General features: G+C 37.5%; 2 protein-coding genes and 1 long non-coding RNA gene across 8 annotated transcripts in view; 1 reads left to right on the forward strand and 2 right to left on the reverse strand.

Annotated features, from left to right (window-relative positions):
• stxbp1b (syntaxin binding protein 1b) overlaps window positions 1-13,082 on the reverse strand; it is a 29,519-nt gene extending 16,437 nt beyond the window's left edge. For all 6 annotated transcript variants that reach the window (XR_015094839.1, XR_015094838.1, XM_086076105.1 and 3 more), the window contains exons 1-6: window positions 12,931-13,082; window positions 4,843-4,892; window positions 4,675-4,756; window positions 3,176-3,252; window positions 2,744-2,822; window positions 2,338-2,441 (exon numbers count right to left, since the gene is read on the reverse strand). Coding sequence is in view for 4 of the 6 variants with exons in the window: in XM_086076105.1 (XP_085932231.1) it covers window positions 2,338-2,441; window positions 2,744-2,822; window positions 3,176-3,252; window positions 4,675-4,756; window positions 4,843-4,892; window positions 12,931-12,967 (429 nt within the window). In the remaining 2 variants the exon portion in view is untranslated. The remainder of the gene's footprint in view (window positions 1-2,337; window positions 2,442-2,743; window positions 2,823-3,175; window positions 3,253-4,674; window positions 4,757-4,842; window positions 4,893-12,930) is intronic.
• The window catches only part of LOC147174803 (uncharacterized), a 12,050-nt gene continuing 7,268 nt past the window's right edge, over window positions 11,922-16,703 (forward strand). Inside the window, exon 1 of the long non-coding RNA XR_015094840.1 lies at window positions 11,922-12,189. This is a non-coding gene — a long non-coding RNA (uncharacterized LOC147174803). The remainder of the gene's footprint in view (window positions 12,190-16,703) is intronic.
• The window catches only part of top3b (DNA topoisomerase III beta), a 93,232-nt gene continuing 93,138 nt past the window's right edge, over window positions 16,610-16,703 (reverse strand). The window contains exon 18 of the mRNA XM_086076100.1: window positions 16,610-16,703. This exon is cut by the window's right edge and continues 989 nt beyond it. The gene's annotated coding sequence lies outside the window, so the exon portion shown is untranslated.

The raw sequence follows: 16,703 nt of genomic DNA on the forward strand, positions 1-16,703 counted from the left end.
TGTGAATATGATTATTATTGTTATTATTCATTTATTAATTAATTTTTTACATTTCCATGTTATTGAATTAAAAGGTTCAGAGAACATTTAATTGTCAGTGGTGATGTTTCATGTTTGAAATATATATATATTTTTACTGGTGAATACTGTTAATTATTTCCCTGTTTTTAAATCTAAAAGTTCAGTGAACATTTCATTGCCAGTGATATGTTTCAAATGAACCCAAAAACATGTTTAAGAATCTTGAAACTTAAATAAAAAAAGTAAATATGAAAGGCAAACTTATTTGCTCAAATGTGTTTACATGGTGTTCCATGTAAAAAAGAATATCAGGCTACAGCTAAATGGTCGACCCCACACATTTTTCACTCTCCAAATCTGGCCCTCTTTGCAAAAAGTTTAAACACCCCGGAACGAACTATTAACATAATCATTTAAAAAATATTTTAAAGATAGAGACTGAAGCATTTCCGTTGTACTTTGTAAACATGGCATGTCGTTAAATTAGCAGGCTAACATTCTGTGTGGCACTTACCTGTGTTTCTTAAAAGGCTGTGTTTCTTAAAAGGCTTACCCAGTGTGTTTACCTTTATGTATCCAATATTTGACAATTATATGGCATAGTTAAAACCCATTTGAATGCGAATAAAGGACTTCAATTCATTTCATTCATTTAGTATGCCTCAACGGCTTCGACAAACTGGCACTGAGCACATGCACAGTTTAACTTTCAGCTTGCCAAAAGGCCAGAATACAAGCAGTGGGAGGGGGGATTGATGACAAAATTACCACCACACTTTAACAGACGCCCAGAGGTGTTGATTGAGATGGATTTCATTTGTATACATCCAATGTTTATTTTTGAGGGAAATGCTTCGGACCCTACCTTTAATAGAACCCCCCTGACCACGCCTGTCATATATGGTGAGAGCAGGGGTGGGGTGTCACATTTGGATGCACGCAGTCTCAAAATTTCCATGTCACATGCGCGTCCGACATCATGCAAGTTTGTCTGTATAAATGCGCTATGCGGGCGCCAATCTTATCTCTCCGAGCCCATGCGAGTCAGTTTGCTTCCGCGATGGCGCCTTGATTTCAATGTAAATAAGTCTCCGGTCTCGTCTATATTCTATCCCAAAACTGAGCACAATGGCACAAATGCCCCCTTTCGAGCACCACCCACAAAAGAAAGAAAACTCACCCATTCACACAGTTAGACTGCACTTTGCACTTGGCTTGCGAGAATGAAAATAGGGCCCTATTTTTGGATTCAGCATACTCAGGGTAAACATATGTTATGTTTGTGTCTTGGTGCAGCTAACTAACGCAAGTACAGATACTGAGTGCATAATGGCTAATGCGTAAATGCATATTGCGGATAAAAAAGATTGTACGACTTGCTTGCAATTTAGTGGGGACTCATCTTGATTTATTTGATTTCTGTCACAGTAACTTGACTTGCTTGGAACTTGAAGATAAAGACTAACTATGACTGTCACTCAACTGACTCAAAGTGGCACAAAGAAGAGAGAGAAAGAGTGGAAAAAAATATATATATTGTGTGAACATTTATGTGAAATGGGTTCCTAGCACAAAAAAAGGTTGCGGTCCACTGCTGTAAATGGCCACAAATGCTTGTTAGCCTGAAATCGCAAGATCTGTCATTTAGATCTGTAATAATAATTTAATTGCCTCTGTAAACAGACATTGGTTGGGTAGTTATTTGCTATTCTGGCCAAACACCAAAACATCCAATCATATAGAATAGGTTCACTAAATACACACAAATATTAAAGCTGCATTAATCAAGTTTGAAACTTTTTACACACGCTTGCCACCTCTGGACTAAAGTGTAAATGCAGCCTCCCTGACATGAGCCGCGCAGGCCTATACAAGCACGAGCGAACAGAAAGTCCTCTGGCAAGAGGCCACTGTGACAGAGTACCAGAGTTCCATCAATGTAAAAACTTGCAGTTGTGTTGTTTATTCCAAGTGTCTCAGGGTCAACACTTCTTATTTTTTGAGCATTCCAACAATACATTCAAATCACGCAAAACATTTTTTTTTAAAACAATGCGGAAGTGAAGAAAAAAAGAATTGGAAACTCTACCCGGAGATAGGAGCGCACACGATTGTTTTATAGGCTTATCGACGCAGTTGTTGTAAACACGTTAGGGCTTTCTCTACACATTAAGGCATTGCTTCTGTATATAGATGTGTAAAAATCTGTAATTTTAACATTTAAACTTGCTTAATGCAGCTTTAATGAAAATATAATCGCCATCGTGATTTAACCTTGATCAGGTAATAACAAGCTGATAAAACACACTTTCTTACTTGAGATTCATAGGGCAGAAAGGCTACATGGATCTCAGTCAAGGCCTTCAAGGCTTTGGAGGCGCGAGAGTTGGTCAGGAGACCAAACATGGAGTCTGGAATTGCTGTAATAAATCAAACACAAATTGTATTAAATTCAATAAATATTCACCAAGTGAAGCAATTAATGATTACATTAAATTGTTTTTTATTTTAAGAGACAAAAAAAGTCCCATACAACCATGGTTATATGGTTGAGGTTTATTCTAATAGGAACTGTGCTCCTCAGCGGTAAACAAGCGTTTTTGTCATTATTATAGAATATTATATATATATATACAGTATATTGTTGTAAAATATTATAGCCATTCATTGCATGTATTGATTCAAGATTACAAATGACTTGAAATGGTTTTGTGCCACTCACTGTCAGTGAAGAAGACGTGGGCCGCTCTATACCTTGGAGACTGTGGATCTCTGAAGTCATCAATCAGACCCTCAACGGACTGTCAGCAGATAACGATAGCATTTCTAATGAACTTGTGTAAAAAGTTGTTACTGCTAAAAAAAAAAATCCATGACTGTGACCAAAGACACACTTCCTTTACCTAAACTCACATGCCTAAACTCTATGACAATTCTATGTGAAACCACCAACCTATGATATAAAGATTTATCAGCAATCGCATTAATCATTATCGTTTTAGAGCAACTTACTGATTTTATTGTACATAAAATCAACATGGTAATTAATCAAGGAATGTCTTTATTGCTTAGTTAGGCTACTAATGCAATAGTCTTTGTTAAACCTTTTTAAACTATGCTTTGTGTTTTTTGTATTGGACCGATTTCTTATTACCTCATCTGAGGGTGTTATCAGATAGATGGCTTCCATGCTGGGCAGAGGCTCGCGCCGCTTGGATATGTTCTCGACAACTGTGAAAAGGAACAATGAAGGTTTTATGAAAAAAAAAATTATTAACTCATTCATTCCCAGCCATTTTCACTGAAGCAACCTCCTTTGCTTTTTTACTGGATTTTGACAGATTTTGCAAGGACCTAAGAATGTTGTGTTCTATTGCTCTTGAAAACATGGAAGAAAGATTAGTCTCTCCTTTCATCAGGAAAAAAAGTTTATTTGTATCTTTTTCCGTTTTGCAGCAATTAGCATTAGAATATAGCTAAATTTCAGCATTATTCACAAACGTGTTGAAAACACTGAAAAAAAGATACTCCGCTGCCACCTGCTGGCCATTTTTTGTAATAACTATCATTGCTTTAAGCAACCTCTTCAGGTCAGAAGATGCATCAGAGCCTTCTGTATGCTTTTGCATGAAAAAAAAAAACATTAAAAAAAACATGTAAACACGTTTTTGGGAGAGAAGGACAAAGTATAATTTTTTTTTTTACACATTTTGGGGATTTAATTACTTAAATACTATCTGCTCTCATTTCATTTGATTGTTTATTTTAATGGAAGCTATTGCCAAACTTGTTGGTACTGGTGGATCTTAATCACAGGACCTGTGTGGCCTTGAAAGATAAACCAGAGTATTGGACTCCTCAAGCCAAAGCCCTTCCGCAAGTCACTCATTAAACAGGACATCGGTGACCTAAAGATATATCGGCCAATCATGATCGGTGGCCGATCGATCAGAGCATTCCTAATTTGACAAATAATTTTAGGCCATGAAAGACAAGATGGCCATTGAGCTCTTTGTCATGTCCAATATGTTGATGGCATGTAGACAGAATTTTCCCACACATCTACACCTATTTAAAGTACTCTGATTAAACACAAATAAATCTCAATGGTTCCAGTAGGCTTCTTTTTTTTTTCAGTCAAAAGCTTGAAGGGTTTGTGCTAAGACTGAAAGCTATTTCAAACTGTTCATAATTCCTTACAGGCCGTAATTTCAGCAGGAAAAAACCCAGCTACCATCGGCATGCATCCTTTTGATGATGAGCAGTGTTGTGTTTGCGCAAACATATCTTTTGGAATTGTTGCCAATCTGGATACACTGACTGTCACCTACATTTTCCAGCGAATGAAAAATGATTTCATATTTTCTCATCATCAAGAAAGGAACTCAACCAAATAAAAATACAAAAGCGGATAAAATGTCTTGAGGAGCAGGTAAATTTCTTTTCAAGCCACATTATTGAGCAAAGGTGCCCCAAGACCCAGAAGCTGCGGCCTTGATCAGACAGCTGCAGAGCTCACTTAGCACTTTGCAGCGTAAGCATAAAAGACAAAACAAAGAGAATACTGCGACCTCATCAGTCCTGAAGTTAACAATCAAAATAATGATGGTGTCTTTCAGATGAATCTGAACTGGTAAAAACAGTGATACTTACTGGTGATTCCTTCTGACATGATGTCTGTCATCTTGCAACAGGAGGAAATCATCTTCATACTCAGCTTGTCCACCACAAGCACCTACAAAGGAGTGAGACAGAACTATTCATAGCAGGGAATTGAATGTTCAATCTTCATGTGAATCTAGAAGAAAAAAATACACTTACTTTCCATTTTCCTTTTTCTCTTGCCTTTTTGATGACACCGTTCATTATTTCTGTGAATTGAGAAACAGGCAACTCATTTAACACTCATTCACTCCCAGCCATTTTCACTGAAGCAACCTCCTTCGCTCCCGGCTGTTTTACTAAATTTTGACTGATTTTGCAAGACCCACAGAATATTGTTGCTATAAAAACATGGAACCTACCAAAAGAAAGATTAGAGTCTCTTCTTTCATCAGGAAAAAAAACATATATTTGTATATCTTTCCGTTTTGCAGAAATTAGCATTAGAATATAGCTAAGTTTCATTAATATTCACATTCGTGGTGAAAACACTTGTAAAAAAGCTTGTTGCAACACGGCCCTGGCTGATCTCTTATACTCTGCTGCCACCTGCTGGCTTTTTGTGATAACTACCTTTGCTTTAAGCCAGTGTTTCTCAACCTTTTTTGAGCCACTGCACACTTTTTTAATCAAAGAAATCTTGAGGGACACCACCACCCATAGAAAATGTAAAAAACAAAAACAAAAAAACTAATGGCTATAGCGTTTCATTTTTTAACGTTTATATTATAGGCTGCCGGTCATTAACACAAGAGCAAACGCAGAAATATAAACCAGGCTTTACTCGACAGCGACACACTATTTGCGGATAATAATAATAATTGTTTTACCAATTAGGTGGAATTAACAAACAAACACCCATTCATCCATCCGTTACAATTAAGAAAAATAATATGCTAAAAAGAACTTACATGAAGGACTTTTTGCTGTCACACTCTTTAATTGTGTGGTTCTCAAGTACCTCATCCAGCCTGTTTTCCATGTCTCCCACAGCCAACACAGGTGTTTCCAACGATTAGCTACTCAGATCCCGTCCACACGAAAGCCCGTTTCAATGTATCCGCACAAGTTTATTACTGTTAATTCTCGTGTGACTGCGCGCGAACCGCCAGTCTGTCAACAATGGCGGATAGTGTCGTAGTCGTTTTGCGCAACCTCTTTAGCTTTTACAGCACAATATTTTGCGTGATGTCATTGTATTGAAATCACCCGCCATTGTCACTTCTCCCGTGTTCGTCTCACTGATCTGTATATACTACTGGATAGCACGATAGCCCATACACACCCGTCCATGCAAGCCGTTGAAGCGACAGGGTGGCCATCTTACTCCTCGCATCTCGCAAGCAGACTAATGATACGTATTCGTACAGATTAGACATGTACGGCTCGTAGGCCCTTTTTTTTTTTTTTTTTTATAAATCCCCCATTTCAACCAGACTCGGAATTTTCACTTACATTTTTTTTTTTATCCTGCGATTGGCTGGGATATGCTCCAGCATACCCGCGACCTTAGTAAGGATATTTATTGTTCAAAATTATTTGTTCGTAATTTTTATAAAAGTGGGTTGTGTCTTTGAAACAATAGGATGATGTGGGTCCCAGGGTCACAACAGTTGAGAACCACTGCCGTTAAGTATTTCTTTCAACATATATTTTTCCACTAGTGGTGCCAAATGCCAAATGAGGGTAGTGGAGCAGGAGTATACCCATAAGAGAGCATGAACAGATTACTGCAGGGATGATAAACTGTAAAGAGAGTGACAAGTATTTGTGCCTCTGAGCAATTTAAAGTTTTCAGAATTTATACAGTATTTTTAAACATCCTTGGAAGACTATGATCTACCCATCCGAAAAATCTAAGGTGATACAGTGTATCAAAAACTGTATTCACAGAAAGGGGAGCCGAAATGGAGTAAAGACGTGCTTCTCTGAGCTCCTGCAGACTTTTTCTCATTTCACTTAAAAAGCGACATTTTTCCTGCTCTTTTGATACGCAAATTTGTGTATTACAACTTTGAACCTTCAAGGACTCGCTAACGTGGCTCATCTCTGCGCATGGCGGATAAGCTACAGAAATTTAAGTTAGACGGTGCTGGTGAGAAGCCCAACAGGCCAACTATGAGGCTACAAGCTGCAAAATCGGACAACTCCAAGAGTTCACTGTCACCTCGTGACATGGGCGACGACGTCAAGGCTCAGATTCTGACGACCTTGAGAGGCGAAATCACCCAAATTATAAGAGAGGAACTTAAAAACGCCCTGGCGAATAACTTCGCCGCTCTCAAAGCTGAGCTCCAGGCTGCGCGGGCCGAGATTGCTAACAGCGCTGTTGCGGTGAATCTTCGATTTGATAACATCGAAACCGACATCCAGGAAGTGAAGGATGATATGTCTACATTGTCTGATGATGTAACCCACGATGAAAGCCACAGTAAAAGGGCTCCAGAACGACGTAAAATCACTTCGGGAGAAGTGTGAAGATTTGCAAGGAAGAATGAGGCGTGGAAACATCCGCATTGTGGGCATCGATGAATATTCAAACTCCAGTAGTCCAAAGGAAGTGTCTAAAATCATCAGACAAGTTCTTCAGCTGTACAGGGATGTCAAAGCTGATCGGTCGCACCGTACACTTGCACCCAGGAAGCCAGGTGACGACAGGCCCCGAGTGATCGTTGCCAAGATGCACTACGATAGAGATGCTGTGGACATCTTGAGAAGAGCCAGGGAGAAAGCTCCGCTGATATACAATGGAAAAAGGATCAACTTTTCCCCGGACTACACCACGGGAGTTGCGAAAGCCCGAGCCTCATTCACAGATGCACGGAAATCTTTGCAGGGGTGTCGTGACGTGCGTTTTGGATTGTTCTATCCAGCAATATTCCGAATCACATTCAACAATGAAAGCCTGGAGTTTCAAGATCCCGCCAAAGCCATGACTTACATCCAGTCTACTATCCTTTCTGTGACTGAAGGGTAATCTTAAGGTACTGTGTGCTCGAAAACATACAGCCAGTCTCAGCTGGTGTGCACAATGACATATTATATTTTTTGCACAATTTGGTTTATTAGTTCCATAAGGTAGCACAAGCAAGTTTTTTTCTCCTTACCTGTAATTGCATATTCAGACAGAAGAATGTTGTATAATTTGCTTCTTTTTTTTTGTTAGGCTACAACTGTACACTTGTCGTTTTTTCTTCTTTGCTTAAATTCCATATATGATCTGCAGGAGCCTGAGCTCCAATGCTTTTTTGTTTTGGTTAATTCACAGTTTGGTTTTTGCTCCTCCCTTTTGGAGTGGTTAAAGTACATTGTGTCAAACTGTTTTTTTGCTGCTTAAATATATAGGGACATTATCCCACATTTTTGCATTTCTTATTATTGTTGTTTTTTCTTGCATTTTGATCTTCCTGTTCCCCGGAGATCTACTTATATTTAATAGAACAATAGAGCTTTCATTCCTTGCATGCTATGGTGACATTTCTCCAAATGTAGAAGTTTTTTATTTTGATCGAACATTCCTGCGCACAGCTATGTCATTACATATGTGGTCATTTCTATAACTCTCTTCACTTGATCCTCTCTTCTCCCTCAAAGCAATCCTTAAATTGCCTTATTTTTACAATAACTACTCTGGTGACATGAGTCCTCTGACAATTATAAGTTACAATTTGAGAGGTTTGAATAGCCCGATCAAAAAAAAAAGAAAATATTACAGCTGAAACACCTCAAATGCCAAATTGCTTTATTGCAAGAAACACATTTATCAGATGATGAACACCAGAAACTAAGGAAATCCTTGGCTGATAAAGTGTATTATTCATCTCACTGCTCTAAGAAAAGAAGAGGGGTGGCAATATTGAAAGCACAGACAAATTAATTTTGTTGAAACGTTAGTACATAGAGATGAAGAAGGCACGTTATACTGGTGAATGGTCTCCTAGATGGCATTGCAGTCTCTATTGTTAATGTCTATGCCCCAAATGAGGATCAACCGGGTATTGTAAAGTTATTATTTAATAGGATCGCGGAGCATAGTTCTGGCCTCTTACTTGTGGGTGGAGATTTCAATTGTGTAATGTCTCAACACTGACTTTACATTTTATTCTAACAGACATGCAACCTATACGAGAATTGACTCTTTTTTTTCTTCTTCTTTTTTTTTTTTTACTCCTAAAGCTGAACTGCATAGAGTCGAAGACATAAATATCATGCCCATCATAATTTCAGACCACGCTCCGGTCATTCTGCAGTTGGATCTGGGCTTGACACCAACTCCAAAGCAATGGAGAGTAAATGCCTCTCTCCTTAACGACACAGAATTTGTAAATTTTATTAAAATTGAGTTTAAGAACTATTTGGATACAAACAATACTCCAGGCATATCTCCTATTGTATTGTGGGATTGTGCTAAAGCTTATCTAAGAGGGAGTATGATTTCTTACAGTATAGCAAGAAAGCGACGTAAGATTGCTAAACAATTAGAATTAGAGGCCAAAATACGTAAACTGGAACATAAACACAAACAAGGGAGGTTACCTAACCTAGCAGACCTCGTGAAGAACTTCAAGGGCTATTATCAGAAAAAGTGGAGGGGAATTTACAATTTGCCAAGCACTAGTATTATCAACATGGGAATAGAGCGAGCAGACTCTTGGCTTTTAAATTACGAAAACAACAATCCTCTAATATTGTGCATAAAATAAAAGTGGGAAGCAAATTTCTAGTCAAGCCCAAGGATATAGCTGAAGCCTTCGCAAGTTTTTATCAACTCCTTTACCAAGATACCGATACCTGTACTGATGATTCCAAAATAGCACAATTTCTACAAAGTATTAATTTAACTGAGCTGCATGAATCTGCTTCTGCAGGCCTGGACGAACCAATTCGTGATTGGGAAATTAAACAGATTATTTTATCTTTTTAAAATAACAAATACCCTGGGCCAGACGGAATAACAAATGAGTTCTATAAGTGTTTTCAGGAAGAAGTAACTCCCCTCCTCTTAAATGCCTACCACTACACATTACAAGCCAAAACAATGGCTTCATCCTGGTCAGAAGCTACAATAGTAGTATTACATAAGGATGGCAAAGATCCTACCAATTGTGGCTCTTACAGGCCCTTATATATGCTAAATGGGGATGTACGTATTCTGACAGCTATACTGGCACAACGTCTAAACAAAATAATAACTAAAATCATTCATTCAGATCAAACTGCTTTTATTACTGGGAGGCACTATGGAAATAACTTAAGGCGCTTACTTAATATATTATCACATCAAAAACAGAATAAGACCAGGACAACTAAGTTTATCGATTGGATTGAAACAATATATTCTTCCCCTCAAGCAGCTGTTAGGGTGAACGGGTTCCGGTCTGCAAGGTTTAATTTGGAACGTGGATGCCGGCAGAGATCACTGTCACCTTTGCTCTTTGCTATCAGTATCGAACCACTAGCTCATCAAAGATGATGATGATATAAAAAGAGTGTTGATTGGCAAAGAAGAACATAAAATATCTCTGTATGCCGACAACGTCCTTATGTATTTGACTGAGCCACCCTCTACAATTCCATGTCTAATGAAGAAGTTATCATTATATGGGTATTACTCTGGGTATAAAATCAATGTTGATAAGACAGAGGCCCAGGATGTTTTAAGTGATATCACTGGAGCTTAAACGACAAAGCGGGTTTTGTTGGCCAAAAGAGGGAATAAAGTATTTGGGAATTTATATTCCCATCTCATTAGACAACTTGTATAATGCAAATTATGGCAGAATAATTACTACTATAAAAAACGACTTAGATCGTTGGTCAGCACTGCCTCTCTCACTCCTTGGACGCATAGAATCCATTCGAATGAATGTTTTACCAAGGTTTTTATACCTATTCCAAATGCTGCCTTTAGAAATACCTAGGTCTACATTTGAAGAAATGAAAAAAAAAAAAATTCATATGGCAAATACGGTCTTTTTTGACATCTCATTAAGAATGGGGAAAAATAATGGACCCATCACCAATTGATTTTTTTTTTTTAATTAAATTTCAAAAACGGCAAGAGGACAAAAAAGTTATTACAAAGCTTTGTAAAATATTTGTATTATTGGCTCATGATCGACCCATTTTTGCAAAACAAAGATGGGAGGTGGAGGCGGGCCAGATTATATCTGATGAAAAGTAGAAAGAGGTATGTACGGTGGCACACCACACCACTAACTCCAACACATGGAGAGAATTTAAATGGAAGATATGTTGTAGATATTTCAGGACCCCAGACATTGTTGCTAAGATGACCCCTAATGTTCAGAGTCTGTGTTGGAGGAACTGTGGCACTGAGGTGCCTAATCACACACATATTTTTTGGTCTTGCTCCAAACTACAGAGTTTCAGGGATGAAGTGTACCAGATAAACCAGATTTTTCAAGTTACAATACCAAGGAACTCAATGGTGGCTGTACTTGGTACCACTCTACCAGGGGTGCAGGGACAGGCTGCAACATATCTCTTAAACATTATTTTCACAGCAGCTCTGAAATGCATTACAAGCTCTTGGTTGCAAACTGAACCTCCCTCCTTTAATTTTGGGATTCAAAAATTGAGAGAACTCTATCAGATGGAAAAGATAACTTACTTATTAAGACTCTAAATGCACATTTTTAGAAAGAGATGGTGCCACGTGGAAGATTTAATATTGAGGTCCAACTAGGCAATACACATTAGGTGGAGTGTTTGTGGCTGTGCCAATCATTGATTGTAGTGACTATACTTTAGATGACTATTTAGATGACACTGTTTATGACCCGAATCTTGTATGTTATTTTCATATTGTTAGTTTTTTTTAATTATTATTGTGCAAAATGCTCTATTGTTGTAAAAAACTCAATACAATTTAAGTTAAAAAAAATTATTCACAAAGCCACTATTCGAGCAGCAATAGATCTGAACTTGAAACAAAAACAAATGAGCAAAAACAAACAAAAACATTTGGATACTACTGATGTTTCTCATTTTGTTTTTCTTGCGTGGATGGGCAACACAGAGTGTCCCAGTTTCCAGCACTGGGGTTTAACAATCTAGTCTGTCCTCCATGGAGGGTAAACGCAATCCCTGCCTCTAATCTGCTTCAAATCCTCTTAGCCCATACAAGACTCACCATCACTATTTCAGAGTGGTTCGGTGTCATCTGACAACGTCACAAAAAAGCAACCGCCCTCAGAACCAGATAGATCCACAACAAGCCTATGAAACAATTGCATACATCCTGTTTTGTTTGCAATGTTCAGAGTGACATTTGGAGGGGAGTAACATTCTGACATGACTTCCTGGTTTAACGACAACAATATTTGCAATTTTTTTTGACTTGGTCCCCATATGTAGTCTCAAAGAGGCTGGTTTACGAAAAATGCACCAACCTCAGTTATAATTACTGAATTGATGGCTGACGATTCAGTACCAAATAAAAACATCTGCAATGGAAGGTTTTAAGAAAATTTTGAGACAAAGGTAAGTCCAGTAGTTTGCAGGGATCCAAAATATTTAAACCAATGTTTTATTCTGTTAATAATTTATATTACACTGTAAATTTGCACACATGCTTTAATTATGTTTTATTATTAAATAAAATTTAATTAAATGTAGTTCACTGGCGACCAGTCCAGGTTGAAGTCTGCCTTTGACCATTTTCAGATGAACAGATTAAGCGGTACAGAAAATGGATGAATGGGCATTACATTAAATGGTGCCCTAAGAATGACGACGTTTCTTTAAAATGAACTCTTCGCTCTAAGTGATCTAAATATTTATTTTCATGAAAAAAAAAAATACAATTGCAATTACAATTCCTCCCCTAAAAGTTGTCAACGTCTCAACCGATCATTTGGAGGCTGCTTATTACCATATCACAATTTACAAATAATGCATGATTTTACTTATTTTACTCTGCAAACGAAAGCAAAAATAGCTTTCAAGAAAGGCCAATAGTAGAAACTATAGCTTGTTTTGAAATACGCCTAGATTACACAAGTTAAAACGTTTTGAGGCACTTTATAAAAAACGTGAACACGCGAAATCAAAATGGAATAGAAGTCAGTTTAAATTTGAAATATCATGTGAAAATAATATACATGTTTTCGTATGGTTCTAGTCTTCACACGTATGATATTTAACTTGGTATTTGTAGGTTGCTTGGAGGTGCACCGCCGGTAATTAAATAAACAAAAAAGTAACAATAAAAATACTTCTTACTTTCTCCAACAACGGCTTTTAGTCCGATAGGTGCCATAGCTGACTTGTGATGCGCGTCCACCTCTCCACCCGGCTGCTGCTACTGAGGTGGGGTGAAGACCAACGAAATGCAATCATAGACGTAAAATCTTTAAATACCTCTTTGAGGTCTGATTTGTTCGATGACGTCGCCGCCATATTTGATGTGGCAAAGTGGAGCGCTTGATCAAGATGCTTCATTCACTTGCTGCTCAAATGTCCACGTTTTACATTCAAATAGGCTATCATGGGGTTAAAATTGATTAGGATTTAAAAATAACTTTTGACTTTATATGGCCATTATATAACATCATTTTGTGAATAAAATGTGCGAACTTGGCAGTGATTTACGTTTTAAAATAAAATAGAAACACCACAATTAAAATACAGCTTGGTTTCTCGTTTGTTTTCTGAAACGAGAAAGGAAAAGTCTCATAACAGTTTGATTTTAAATGTTTATTTTATAGACGAAAATAGGATATAGCACGAGACACAAAAGGAAAATGTCTCGTCTATTTGTTTTGGACTCCCTGAAATTGTCACCAATAGCATTTCTCATATTGGCCCAGAAGATGGCGACAGCGTCTGAAGATGATATACTGTAGTATTCTGACGATACTGTAGTGTTATGTCATGATCCGTCGCCAGCCTTAATTCCACAAACGCTTTAGTACATGCTATGCTTGGAGAAAATTGCTGGTAGTGTTAATGATAGATAAGATATAATAAATAAATACATCAAGAAAAATCAGACATAGCTTTTTACACAAACGATGATACCCTTAACTTAATGTTTTGTTGCAAAGCCTTTGAAGACAAATTGACACTAACTGCAAAATTTCTGTATATTTCAGTGATAGTTGTGCACAACCTAGCAGGTATTTTCACAAACTGCTCCAGTTGTCCTAGGTTTGAAGGGTGCTTTGACTCTTTCCACAGATATTCAATAGGATTTCGACCAGGGCTTATCAACAGCCACATCTTATCAGTCCAATGTTTTGTCCGTAGCCATTCGTGTGTGTTTTTAGCTGTGTGGTTTGGGTAATTATCCTGTTGCAAGACCCATGCCATGTGACTGAGACCAAGCTTTCTCTGTCGAACCTTGATCATTTTGAGATTTAATTGTACTCCGTACCAGCGGCATGCAGAAACCTTTGGAGGGGTATGTGCTCAAAGTTGAAAAGGGGAACTATTTTTTTATGAACACAGAATAAATATAAGATGCGCTCAAATGTGTGGCCATCAATATGTAGTTTTAGGTCCTGGAGCCTCTATCCCAGCTGGTTCGGGCAGAGTTAATTTTCATTAAGGTTTTATTTATTATTACTAACTTATTTCTACTTTATTATTTCATTTTATTATTGTTTTATCGCTTACTTTAACAGAGCAGTACCAGTAATTTTCTCCAACTTAGCGAATACCTGTACTGGAATTGTGCTCGAGATGGTCTTCAAGCAAGACTGGGAATCCATGTCAAGATTTGTTTATCCTGCTTTTCGTTTCGTTTGGAAAAACAAACGTCGCAATCTTATTTAAAAAATCACGAGGAGAGAGCAGAGTGTTAGAACTCCTAGATATTTTTTTGGTTTTCATTTAAAGTAAACTTTTAAAATCAATTAAAAGCACTTTTTTCTTTTTTTAACTTAATGCTTTCCAATAAAATCCAGAGTTTATGGCTGTTGTAAATACTCTTCCTGAGAGTATTCTTATGTTGATGAAATGTCATCGATCTGACATACCAAGATGTAAAGACTCAACAGTTTCTCGTAATAAAAAGTAAAGTACAAAAATAAAATTTCCAATCCTGCATTTCAAATAAAATGAGATATTTTTATGCGAGGCAAACTATTTGACAAGTAAAATAAATACATTTATATGCATACATTTGTACATATACAAGATAAAATCAAGCTTTAGCTATAACAGCAAGTTTGTTCTACCCGTATTAAGTTTCAAAACAGGATTCCGTTTGAAAAGGGTGTACCAAGTAAAATAACTTAGTCCCACCCCTTATTCCTTATCAAATGTATCACTTAATCACCCTGAAAGCCTATTCAGGTTATAGCAAAAGTAAAAGCAAAGTCAGACAAATAACAAACCACAAAATTGAAAGAAAATGACTTTGCTGGATACAAAACACGATGTTATTGATTTTATCTGTTTTTCTATTTCTTTTCTGTCCTGTATTTGTTTAATATTTCAGTTTTAAAGATGTATTTAAACCTACTTTTTGTTTTACATGATTTCATTTCATCACTGCAGTTGTTCCATAGTGTAAATTATTTCACTGAGACACAGCGAAGCTTCATATTAGTTCTAACTGGTTGTTTTTTTAAACATAAAAAAATCATCTGAGATGTTTGCTTTCTCTCAGATGAAAAAACCTTTTGATGCTATTTGGTAACTGCTGATATTTACTTTATACATAACCAGAATTGTTTTGTAGTAAATATATCACTCACTGGCATTGTTCCGGTAGCTTTTAAAACCGCTGTTATTCAACTTCTAAACAACCCAACGTCGACCCAGAAAGTCTGTAATTACAGGCCGGTATCAAATCTACTGTTGCAAAAATACTTGATTGATGATTACATGGCCGCTAATAATCGATATGGACCTTTTCTGTCGGGATTCAGTGTCGGTTATTCGACTGTGACAGCCATTGCTAAAGTGACTAATGATCTTCTAGCAATGGACTCCAATACATTGTCAATATTATTATTACTCAATCATAGCGTTGCCTTTGATACCGTTGATCATAACATACTACTAGAATGCCTCCAAACATGTATTCGTATTTCAGGCAAGACTCTCATAGTTTCATTTTTACCTCTCAGAGAGAACGCACCGTGTAATCCATGGCAATGCAACCTCTGACCTATGCAACGTTACGTGTGGAGTCCTGCAGGAGTTGGTATTGGCCCTTTCTTGTTTACATGCTTCCGCTTGGTGATATTATACGTAAATATAACATTAGCTTTTACTGTTATGCCGATGATACTCAATTATAAACTTGCTCTGCCGAGACATGCAGCTGTGACGAAACCAGGAAGCCAGCGCCGACGGCAGGGCAAACAATCAAACCTAACATGGACGAATGGACGCTGTAATTAATTCTGTTCTTGCAGAATTAATCATCGTTTCCTTGTTGAATGTTGAACACCAAGATGCCCTTCATGTATTTTTAGCTGGTGTTTGTAAGATGATTGTGCTTCTTTCCACCCCTTGGACAAGAACGAAGACATTTTCATCCGTGGCCGCAATTGGTCAGAACAAACGTGCACAATGCCGCATCATCCAATCAGCTCGAAGTATTGTACAGCATGTCCCGCCTTTCCCGAGCAAATCGCCGTGGAAAAGTCCCAGATTGATATTGTGGAGAACTCCCTCGAGTGAATCACAATTTCAATCTGGCTATTGCGAGGTTAACTCAATTATAACTGCAATTTAAAATAACAAACCCACACAACTGCAGTAATTTGGAGGCGTGCCTAAACAATGGAAGGACGCGTTTTTTCTATGCTGCCGAAACGGCTGCGCTAACGTCCATTTTGGGACGTGTGGTGTCAACGTCCAGATGTCTACGGCCTTCTATGTATGTTGAAAAAGTTCTAAATCTTTGAGTCCAGCTCATGAGGAAATGGGAGCAAATACAAAAATGTTGCGTTTATAGTTTTATTCAGTATATGTGAAGACGTTCTCACAGTAATTAGGAAAAACAATATGTAAAACTTAATTTCTAGAAATCTCTGCCA

Source organism: Leptonotus elevatus, chromosome 5 (assembly GCF_054856555.1).
Source record: "Leptonotus elevatus isolate MCC_2025b chromosome 5, RoL_Lele_1.0, whole genome shotgun sequence".
In the NCBI taxonomy this organism is placed as follows: Eukaryota; Metazoa; Chordata; class Actinopteri; order Syngnathiformes; family Syngnathidae; genus Leptonotus; species Leptonotus elevatus.